The sequence below is a fragment of the Medicago truncatula genome, chromosome 7 (genome assembly GCF_003473485.1).
Source record: "Medicago truncatula cultivar Jemalong A17 chromosome 7, MtrunA17r5.0-ANR, whole genome shotgun sequence".
In the NCBI taxonomy this organism is placed as follows: domain Eukaryota; kingdom Viridiplantae; phylum Streptophyta; class Magnoliopsida; order Fabales; family Fabaceae; genus Medicago; species Medicago truncatula.
Window position 1 is genome coordinate 53,991,670 of NC_053048.1, and position 12,452 is coordinate 54,004,121.

General features: G+C 33.4%; 1 protein-coding gene and 2 pseudogenes across 1 annotated transcript; 1 reads left to right on the forward strand and 2 right to left on the reverse strand.

Annotated features, from left to right (window-relative positions):
* Positions 1 to 125: 125 nt before the first annotated feature.
* Positions 126 to 2,518, reverse strand: LOC11431320 (probable polygalacturonase At1g80170; annotated as a pseudogene).
* A 259-nt stretch (positions 2,519 to 2,777) lies between these two features.
* On the forward strand, positions 2,778 to 3,723 carry LOC112416301 (uncharacterized; annotated as a pseudogene).
* Positions 3,724 to 8,715: 4,992 nt separating this feature from the next.
* On the reverse strand, positions 8,716 to 11,314 carry LOC11430562 (phosphoglycerate mutase-like protein AT74H). Its single transcript, XM_003626279.4, is given in 3 exon segments — positions 8,716 to 8,970; positions 8,972 to 9,357; positions 10,738 to 11,314. Coding segments are annotated over 3 exon segments (945 nt in total). The 5' UTR covers positions 11,270 to 11,314; the 3' UTR covers positions 8,716 to 8,943.
* Positions 11,315 to 12,452: the final 1,138 nt, after the last annotated feature.

The following is a 12,452-nucleotide window of genomic DNA, read 5'->3' on the forward strand; positions in this document are numbered from 1 at the left end:
GAAAAAGAAACAAAGAAAAAATATAGGGAAAGAAATCGAATGAGGATCATTCTTCTTCTGAGGTTGGATGTTATGGCTCTGATACCATGTTGAAAACCATGGTTGACCCAACCAAGAAAATAAACTGAGAGAAAGGTGAATAATTGGAATTAATAAAATGAAGAATGTGATAAAAATTAGGGTAGAATACACCTTTGTATAGTGAGTGATCCAAGGTAACTAATCTAACAAACTTCCACCTAATCATAACTAACTTCTAATTGCCTTAAACCAACATCTAACATGAAGGGTTCATCTGTACAGAATATCCCATTGTCATTACAAATCATAATTAATATCAGGATTTGTCTCTAACAAGACATTCTGTCGAATCAAATCACTACTTGTTGAAAAACAAGCGGGAGGATTCACACAGCCTTGAGAAGAAGTAGAACCATGAGCTTGCCAACAGTAAGATCTTCTATTTTCTCCAAAGTATGATGGAAGATAAATATTTTCGAGATGTAGTCCTTCACATGGATAGGTATCACTGCAGGCAAATTTAATGGTTTCTTCGGAGGCCGAAGTTCCTATAATATTAATGAAGGATATGTTCACCACTTGAACAGCTGAAGTCTGCATCACAATTCAGGACATTATTACATTCTTACAGAAAAAAATCATCAGTTGAATTAAAATCATTATGAAAGTTCATTAATTTGAATCCTTGTAGGAGATTGACAAGAATGTATGTCACTGACATGATTATAATTGATGAAAATTATGAAATCAGCTATTATATTCTACAAATCATAAAGACAATTCAAAACTATATTGGCTATCTCCTCAGATAAATAAATACAACTATTAATAATGTGTCACTGCATGCACATGTAGACTTGCAAAATGACCCTGCAAAAATATCTTAAAATTCAATACCTGATTCTTGCATGGAAGTCGGGAATCACAGTAGTATTGATCAATTATTATTGGATTGGACACATTTTCCATCACGATATCCTGAAATGTGATATTGGAGGCAAGACCATGCCCACCCTAAAGAAAATTTAACTTGACTCAATCAAATTGAACATTACTGGGTGACATTTAATGAGAATGAAAATGCTAAGGTTACCAACTTACCTGCCATGTTTTGATTCTCAGCCCATTTTTCGTGTTCGTAAGATAAGCTCCATATATACATTTACATTTTCAATCTTCTCCCATGCCTTTGATTTTCCCAAGCTACCAATACTGAAAAATAGGTTCGAGTATCTGTTAAGAATTATAGTACTTAGTGTACTAATGAACTAAAAGTAAGTATTAGTTTCACCTTATGCCATGGCCTGGACCACAGGAAAAATTTCTGATCCAGACCTGTGAAGAATTTCTTACTATGGAGATGCAGTCATCACCTGAAATGGGACATAAGCAGTGAAATGTTTTTCTTCTGGCACATTACTTGACATAAAGTTTATTCTGGATTTCTACAAGACAGTAATGAAAGTGAATAAGATGTTAAATTGCCACTTAGACCATTATATCTTTGAAGTTCGGTAAAGTTAATGTTGCATTAGGTTGAAGTTAACTCGCCTGTTTTTACGTCACTATGACTAATCTCAATACCCTTTGTTGCACTAATGTGGATTCCATCAGTATTAGGACTGGAGGAAGGTGCTGATACGTTGAGACGGGATACAACAACCCGCATACAGCGAGTGAATGCGATGTGCATTTTTTGGCTATTTACCACCGTAAGGTTTCTAACTTTGAGACTCTTGCATCTATGAAAAGTTAGGGACTGCAATGCAAATGTAGTTCATTATTACATCTAATAGATTCATAACTAGTATATCATCAGATCAGAGAAATGAACTGTTTTGCTTTTGCTCCATATTTTGAAGCGCCACTAACCGTTGGAGCAGGATGACATGGCTGCAAAAGGAAATTTTCAAGTCATTATATGATCACTTAGTTTAACTGATGAATAAACTTCAATTAATACGAAATTAAGTTTGTGAGAAAGCAATACATTTGTGGTGTTAATCTTGCAAGATCTGGACCACCATTCTTGTCCCATTCCATCTATTCTCCCCCCACCACCTACAGAAAGGTGATTCACCCCGTGGATGTAAATTCACTTGCGCTTATTTAAGCCATTCCATACCTCAGGATCTTGCGGTGCAACTATTGTTCCTGAGATCTATAATAAATTATAAATAGTCATAAGTAAATAAATATTTTCCAAAAGATACACTTCATTCAGGAATTGAAAGATGCATACGACAGAAACTTGTTTAAAATCACAGAGATTTTACACGCTCTTGGTGCTTACCCTCAAAGTGATCTTTGATCGACACGGACCACCAATGTCAATTGGATGGACAAGAAAAGTTTTCCCATATGGAAAAACAACAACTATAAATCCAGACAGAGAACACGCAATTTTCCAAACCTCTAGGAAGGCCTGACAAGATTTTTTTTTTAAAAAAAAAGAAAAAGTCAATACATTGTTTACCAATTCATCATGATTGTCCATGTGTAAGGATGACACACAGATCGAGAATGGTCCAAAATTATGGTCTAAAGCGTGCCAGATTAAGGTTCTGGTCTGAAAAGGCGTGGGTTCAAATCCCACCCTAAACTTTTCTTGTTTGGGGCTTGTATATGAGAAAAACAAGTTGGAGTTTCCCAAAACTCCACTACCGGGAAAAACCAAAAGCTCACCGAAAATGCAGTTGGAGTTAGTCGTTGGCTGCCATAAATGGTGAGAAAGTCCGTCTAGTTACAGTTCCTTAATGAAGAGTTCTGATGAAGACAATGACGGAGTCTTTGGTAATGATAAAGCTAAAGAAATAACTTGATTATCATCTAAAGGTGCAAAATTTGTTGATTAAGTGCGTAATGATCCAAATCAACATTGGTTAGATGATTTCCAAATGGATAAACATATATGATACAAGTTATGTGGTATTTTGGAAACCACCAAGGTTTATTGTGTGGAAAAAATCGAATCAAAATTTAGAAGCAATTAGCAATGTTTATGTTCGTTATTGGACATAATCTAAGGATAAGGACTGTTCAAGAATTATTTCATCAGTCTGGTGAAACTATTAGTCATCACACAAACAATGTTTTGAATGCAATAATGTTTACTTCCAGGGATTATTTTCAGCCTCCTAGCTCTAATGTTCCTTCAGCAATCTCTGAAGATCGTAGATTATATTCATATTTTAAGGTTTGTGTGTAGGAGCAATTGATGGTATATATGTACTTGTGACAGTTGGTGTAGATGAACAAGGACCTTTGCATTTGCACAATCAGGACAGGCTACTTTCACAAAATGTTCTTTCAGCATGCTCATTTGACCTCAACTTTTGTTATATTTTAGCTGGCTGGGAAGGATCTGCTACAGACTTACCAGTTTCTAATTCAGCAATTACTATGAGGTATAGGCTGCAGGTACCTGAAGGTAAATACTACCCGGTAGAAAACAAGCATCCGAATGTGCCAGGTTTCGCTGTTCCATATCCCCGACGGGGCACTTTCAATCACATGGAGAAACCGTATGGTTGGATTTTTAAGATGTGTGAAAATGATGCATCATTTACCATGGAGGAATCACTACCACATCAGAGGTGGAAATATATCCAAAATCGAATGGTGGAACCCAAAAACCAGTATCAGGGTCTTAGTTTTAAAGGCTCAAGAAATTGCACTTGCTTCACAGTTAAGGGTCTCTGATACAAGTTACAACTGAAATCCATGCATGATTCTTCTTTAACTAAGTTTATGTTCTAAGGTTAGGTTTGAATATTTCTAGGATCTTCTGGATATAATAGGAGACTATTGTTTTATAGTACTTTATATTGGTATTTTGTTCTTAAAATAGAAGCATGCTTGTTGATCACGTCACGTCTCATGGTAATAACTAACAAAGTAATGTGTTTATAGTTGTAGTTAAAAGACATATAATAACATATTATCAAATATTCATTGGCTATCCTTAAATGTCCTAAACATTTGTATGCTATCTATGAATCTCAATACTACATTGCACTATCTTCTGATTTTACATTTGGAGTAAAATCTCTAGAAATATTTGCTTCTTTACATCAAACAGCACTACAATGCATTGATCAATGAAACAGTAACATTCTGTAGATTTTATAAAAATCATTTGAACAACTGATGAACCTGTTAACAATACAGATATAAAATGGAGAAAGAGAGAATAGGAACAACGACGGCTACGATTTCATTATAATAACAATAGCTTAACATTACAAAAGGTTATAAGAGAATATCTAATAAAATCTAATGGACTCTAACTTACTAATATAAATGCCCAATAACTTAAGCCTAATACTTTATTATCTAACATCTACCCTCAAACTCACAATGAGTCAACAAGAAGCATTCTGAGTTTGTCAGACAATATACGAAAAACATACTAAATAATATAAAGTTCTAACACTACCCCTCAAGCTGAAGCTTACTAAGCTTTAAACTTGTTACAAATTAACCAAGAAAAATAAACCAAATCAGCTGTCAGCAAAACCAATGGAGAGCAGCAACAAACCAAACTTAGTTATCTTTGTAGAGAGCAGCAAGAACCATCACCATCAACCAATCAAAGAGAGAGAACCATCCAAACAATAGAACCAGTAGAGAGAAGCAGCCATACATAAGAACCAATAGAGGAGAACCAAAGAATCATCAAAAGTGGGAGAAGTGCAATCAGAAGAATCAAAAAAGGGGGGAGAAGTGCAATGCAATCGGAAGAATCAAAAGGGGGGAGAAGTGCAATGCAATCAATCGGAAGAACCAATAGGGGAGAAGAAGTGCAATCAATCAGAAGAATCAAAAGAGTGGAGAAGTGCAATGCAATGCAATCAGAAGAACCAATAGGGGGAGAAATGCAATCAATCAGAAGAATCAAAAGATGGGAGAAGTACAATGCAATCAATCGGAAGAACCAATAGGGGAGAAGTGCAATCAATGAGAAGAATAAAAAGGGGAGAAGAAACCAAATTGTGAGCACATGCTCACCAAACAACCAAAGTGTGAGAAATCGACTCACCAAACAAGCAAATTATGAGTTCTTGACCCACCAAACAAACAAATGAACAAACCAATTGTGAGCACTATTTTGACTCACCCAACAACCAAACAAATTGAACCAAACTAAATCGAACAAAACTAAATCAAGACAACTTGAAGAACCAAAACGAACGTAACCAAACGAACCAAGACAAGTTGAATCAAAGCAACCAAGACAAAGACAAACAAACAAACGAACAAACCTACTGTGAGCACTATTCTGACTCACTTTGCATATGAAACCACTTTATTCTACCTAACTCACTTTATTCTACCTAATTAAAATTCACTGAAGGTAAAGAAAGAACCAACGAAACCAACAAAACAAACCTCGTATACATATTATTCTTCAAGCACACAAATTAGACGACATATTCCCAAACTTTTGGGAACTCAACAGCGGAAGCGACGACTAAATCAAGGAGGGTCAAACCACGCTCTTGATACCATGTTAACAATACAGATATAAAATGGAGAAAGAGAGAATAGGAACAACGACGGCTACGATTTCATTAGACTAACAATAGCTTAATATTACAAAAAGTTATAAGAGAATATATAATAAAATCTAATGGACTCTAACGTACTAATATAAATGCCCAATAACTTAAGCCTAATCCTTTATTATCTAACAGAACCAACAACACTAAACAAACTCAAAACCTCAGGAAAGGAAAGAAAAGAACCTGTGTGTCGTCTTGAAAACCATCACCTATGGCACCAAAGTCAGTGATGGAAAGAACCCGCCTGAATCTGGTTCTGGTTCTGATCATCGAACCAGAATGTGTGAGTCTGATAACAGAGTCGAGCTTTTGTAGTTGTGTTTGTGGTGGGTAGGTGAGAAAAGGATTAACGAGTATAGTTATATGAATGAAGAAAATAACAAAGACATATATAGAAGAACTCATTCCTGCCGGTTTCTGTCTACCAGGAAACAGTTCAGTTCGTTAACCTAAAGACAGTAATATTTGTGTGAATCCTTTGTGTCTAAACATAGTGTGCCTTATTTGTATTTATAATGAAATATTATACGTAATCAATTATGACTAATGATAGAATCAATTATAATAAATGGTAATTAAAAAATGACGACTAGCAAATCAATTAAAATCATTATAAGTTAGAATTTTTTTTTATACATATCATAAATCTCTCTACCATTCTAGTTATAGTAGTGTAGTTAGTTACTAATCCTGGTATGTAGATGGCTCGATGATGTATTAGAACTTGTATTATTTTCATTTAATATTCTCGTATAAATAGATGGAATTATTATTACGATGATGAATGAGTAGTTAAAATAAAAGGTTGTTTAATTTTCGTAAGGTTAAATGTGTTTTTGATTCCTATAAATATTTCAATTTTTTTTAGTCTCTCTAAAAAATTTCTTCAATTTTTAGTCCTTTGCAAGTTATAATTTTTTAACTAAATATGAATTTTTATGTTTTTTTTGCGCATAAAAAGTCATTTTTTGTTAAAAACCCTATATGCTTTTTTAATTGATGACCAAAAATCATATCTAATTTCTTGTTATCAAAACCTCACACTTGAACTTTTGCTTGTCCTCGTACAAACTTACTTGTAAACTAAAATTCACGACAATACACCTCTTACTCAATGACAAGAAATACCATAAAAGAATTTTACCTCTTTAGTGATGCAATTACCGGCGTCTTTTGCATTTTTTGTTCATAATAGTATGGTCCTCCATAGTTTAAGTCAATCGGTCCATAGAAAGTATCATATTGATGAAAATTATAGCATGGTCTTTTTCTACCTAAACCTACTTTTAAACATTGAATAATGATATTCTCTCCGGTTGACATGCACATGCCACGTGATGATACAACTTGAAAGTATCCTAAATGTGAATCAAGGTATACAATACACACATTTTTAGAGGGTTTTCACGGGTTATTACTTGGCTTAGGTAAATGGTGAATATATTTAGAAAAATGGTGTGAAATCGGAGTTGGTTTCTCTACTACTCATTCTTGATCTATTAAATATTTCCACGATTACCAAGCACTTGTGCCTTAATCAATTCAAATAGTTTACAAAGAGAGAAAAAAAAATTGTGAAGGGGCTTATTTAGAATTTTTGTGGTCTTTTTCCTTATTTTTTTAGACTTATTTTTTATTTTGTCTCTTAGTTCTCTTGTACTCCACCCCCCAACTTAGATTGTTGTTCCTTTCAGAAGCAACCCGAATCCTTAATTTCAAATTTAAGAGAACATTTCAACTCCATAGAGGGTTAAGCAACTTGAAAGGCCTATAGAGCAATCTACTAAAATCATATCATCTTGTATTTTTGGACTATTTATTTTTCCACTCCTCTTTTCACGCGCCCTATTTTATTTCAAAAATATTCATCTTTGTATTATATAATCCGAACACCTTTATAGAGATTTTATATGATCCAAAAATGTGTTTTTAACTAGATTTTCAATCAACTTTTCAAAACAGCAGTAGCGTATACAAATTCTCAATAATTTAACACTTTTATTAATTGATTAATAGATTTACATTAAGACACCAAATGCGAAATTTGTGATACAAGATATATGGTAAAGGTCTGTCAATCCTCTTAGCACATCCTTGCAAGGGAGAGGAGGGGTAAAACTAAACCTGCAGCATGTAAACTTACAAAGTGGGACATTGTCCTTTAACCATTCATATTATCCTAAAATATGAGAGAAACCTTTTTGTATAAAAGATCGATGGTGGACCATTGCCATCATGAACACTGCTATAAAAGAGAGAGAAAGACATAATGTGAAATAAAATGAGAATTTGTGAAGATTGGGCAAGTATTTATGAGGGGAGAATTTGTGACGATGGGTCAGCATTATTATGACGATAGTAGTAATATCATGCGGTGAGTAACATGGGTCTTTAATAAATTTTCCAAACAAAACAAAGACGGAGCTTGAATTTCTTACTAAAAATAAATATAAAAATGCATAAACTATGATAAAACTATAATCAAATATTTAACGACAGATTTAAGATAGAATAAGAGAAAACAAAATACAGTAGAATATAACAATGTAAAATTATAATTACATTGTTTGAATTATGTCTAACAAATCCAAAAATATAATTTCTCCAGTATTCGTATTCGGGGGTAGCCTTAACATAACGGAGTTACTATTGGTAGTATATTGTGTGATTAGTGAACCAGTGAAACCAATCGCCTGCAAACATAAATAGAACTGCCTTCGATAGAATCTCAAGGCAATGTCATTTCATTCCTTTCAACTCCATTACATCCATTTCCATGTCAATTCAGACAACACCTAAAATTTGGTATTTTTGTTCACAAGAGTGTGGGAATGATGTAGACATGAACTTTACACAGCTGAATATCATGACCTCAATACTTAACTCACCATTACTTACATGCTATAGAAAGTTTCTTATGTATACAGAACAAAAATTTAGTACCTGAGAAGAATGAATGTATCCAATAGACCAATACTCGTAAACATTGAGGATCACAAACCAAGTACAATCTTTAACAACATACTTACATGCATATACTCTATATGAACGAACATGGAGAATGATTAAAGTAAGCCATCCCTACTTCCTACCAAATGTATGAAATTGTTTTGAATCTACCCACAACAAATAAATATTAACAATTCATTAGAAGCATTTGTTGAAACCTCCAATTGATTGTAAATTTTATGATGATTTTGATGATGAATGAGCCGATTAGAAGTGCTAACTAGCAAGAAACAACCTATTATCAAATTATATTTGCTATCCTCTTCTTTAGAAACTAATTTACTGTTATCCAGTCAAAGAAAGAAACAACCAAAGAAAGAAAGAACAGCCTATTGTCTACTACACTCACTCAAAGAATCTGTTTCGTCTTCTGTGTCCACACTCTCGTCATCAGAATCAGTAATGAGATCAAAAAATGCTTCAAGGCAGCGGGGACTTTGATCATTCGATGGAGCCTTGCTACCATGGGCACGCCATTTCTGATCGGCTACCATATCAGGAGAGAGCCCCCACTCAAGCAGTTCTTCATCTGTATGATGAACTGCCAAGCTGTACTCTCCACCACTCCCCAACTGCATCACACGGAACTCACAGTTTCCAAAATTGTTGAGAAGTTCAAATTGTTCAACTGTCCATCTAAACCACCTCATTAGGAAAACTCGAGATGCCAGCCCATGTGACACAATTATCAGATTCAAATCGTTTGAAGGGTTATGATTGAGCCTGTTCATGTCAATGTCCCTCCACATAGATTCAAGAAAACCTGTAAACAAGTCATCTCCAAATTAATACCAGCTAATCCCTCTGCATTACATTAGTTTAAGATGTAAGAGTAATAACTATACAACAAATCAAACTGTAAAAGAATCCAGTCAAAATTTGATAATGGTTGTTGGATAAGGTGAAAGCTATTATCTAGCCCAGAGTCAATAACAGCACCAAATCATTCCCGTAACAAAGTTTAGCTAAAAAGTTCTGTTTGTTTAGTGTTTTCCACAGTTTAAACATGACCTACAATTATCTACATTATAATCCTTTTTTGTTCAGTAACTTCATAATTTTGTCCATAAAAGATAAAAATTGACGGTATTAGTTCTGGAAAATGCTACTTACTAAGCATAGGTCCCTAGGACTTATACATGTTTTAATATTTTTACATATATGCAATAAATGTATGTTTCAGGAATGCGTGTTTTTATTATTTTTAATATGTATTCCAGATATACTATTTGCTCTATTCTCCTATTTCATTGAATGGTTGAGAAAAAACTAAATTATTTTTCCCCGTATTGTGTAATGCTCAGATGATGAGGTCTCTGGCAAAAATAAAGAAAGGGTTTTCATTAATTTAATTTCAGCAGACAATACGCACACGCATATAAGAACAATAAAATGTGACTGTACTTCATTTCGTGTTGCAGCTTTCTACCACCCGTGACAGATTGATCTTATGCCTTTACTAGCTAGCCACAATGCATTGCATGGTGATAACTGAAGGCTCGTGGTGCTCACTGTTATTGCTCCGTGTACAATTACCATAAGCCCATTTGTCTTGTATGGAAGGATTTACAAAAATAGTTTGATCTATCGGATAAACCATTAATTTGATATCTAAACTATAACTCTTCATCCAATTTGATCCATGAACTATAGAAATATAATTAGTCCCTAAACTATTTCTAATCTATCAAGATAGTTTCTGAGCTATAATTGTCTTGACTCTTGCCTATTTTTAAAGGAACTGAGTGACTAACTTAATGGATTAAAAATAGTTTGGAGACTATTTATTAGTATATTTCTATAGTTCAAGGATCAAATTGGTGAGACAGCGACAGTTTAAGAATCAAATTGACGGTTTATTCTTATATGTCTATTAGGTAAGGTAGTTGTTTTCCGTTAATTCTCATAAGCTCCCATAACACTACATTTTCTCATCAAACTTATAACTAAAAACAACTTATACATTAACTAATTTTCTTATGTGTTGAATTAACTTGTTTCCCCAAGCATGATACATATAACAGATGAATTATCAAATCAATCTCTAAATAATGACATTATGGATTGATTGATTAATGCAACTAAAATAAATGAATTGAAATTACATGAAAAAGGGGGAGAGAGAGATGAGGAATTTACATACTGGAAACACGATCGAAAACATCGGCAGCAGATTCTCCTTCAGGAAAACGATAAAAGAATCTACCAAAACGCTGACGAGTTTCTTTAATAGCATCCATACGTTCCTGAACCTGAAAATTACCAAAATCCTGTTCACGAATACGACACTCTTCTCTAACACCAATAACACGTTTCTTGGAGAAAGATTTGGCGAGTTCACGAAGAGTGGATCTGGTGCGAGTATAAGGGGAAACGTAAAAGTAAACACGCCAATCAGGGGAAGAAGAAGAAGAAGAGATGACGTGGCGAATTCGAGAACCGGTAGAAAGTGCTTGAGAAATGCCTTGTGGTGTTAATGGAATCTTGTGATCTGGTGTGACTGTGTATGCACCTGGATCTAAGTTTCCTTGTGATTCACCGTGACGAACGACTATGATTCTCTTTGGAAGTACTCCGGAGGAGGAGGAGGACTTTTCTTCTCTGTGCATTGCTATTTGGCAACGCTGCTTATGTCGATTCTTACGTTCATTATTATTGCTGCAACTGGGGTTCATGCTTTCCCACTCTTCTTCTCCCCACCGATATTATTATTATTATTATTATTTTATTCATTTCATCATGCTGCATTTTAAGATATCTTCTTTTTTTAAATAAACTTAAGTGTATCTTTTACATATATGTTTAATCTCTCATAAAAATTTAAAATATTTTAACAAAATATGAATTAAACATCAATTTTTAAGTTTTAAACACTTCAAGTTTTATCTTTAATTCATCTCTTGTTAAAAAAATGTAAACTATTTTAAGCTTTACACTTATTGGACTGTTTTGTGAACTTTTTAATTAATTTCAGCTTTAATAAAAATGTGACATGCTAATTTGCTCGCCTGCCATAAAAGGGGTCAAAGGTGAGAATTTCAACCATAAATTTGTAGTTCGATCGCCCAACCTTGTTTTAGAAGTGCTAATGACGGTGTAAGATGAAATGAGACAATTTTATTTGTTTTTCCATCTCTGAACAATAGTTCAAAAAGAGACAATTTAGTCTCGTACCTGATTAAATTTCTAAATTGTACCTTATTGTAAAACACACAAACCTATATTGAATCATCTTTAGCGTGATTATAATGAGAAGGAACATATGACTTGGGACAAAATCATGAAAAATACTACACATGTAATTAAAATTCCGAGTTTTAAAACAAGGGGTTAAAATCTAAAATTATTCAAAATAGATGGGGCGTAAAACTATGCTTGAACAAAAAAAAGTCTAAAATGATCCTTCACTCTAAACTTAAAAACCTTTGTTTTACCATCAAATGAGCAAGGCTTAGAACGGCCCACTGATTGATTTATTTTTTTAGGGAAAATGTTATAAATAAATACTGTAAACAATATATATTAATTATTTAATTAATTTGAAAGTATTTAGACTATATTGCAAACAACATACATTAATTATTCAATGAACTTGAAAAAGATAACATCTGTTTATAATAGTAATCGGATAAAATGTTAGATTATGCAGATTCTATTTTTTAGTACATGCGAAGTCATTCTTTATTTTTTTTACAAAATGTTATTTTTTTCTATACACTAGCACTTTTGATTAATGCAATTATTTTATGGTCTTTATTAATTTGCTCGATCCATCCAAAATTTGTTGGTATTATAACTGGTGTATAATATACGTGTAATATTTATTTTAAGTCTTTATGTAGTTGATTTTGGAGTGAG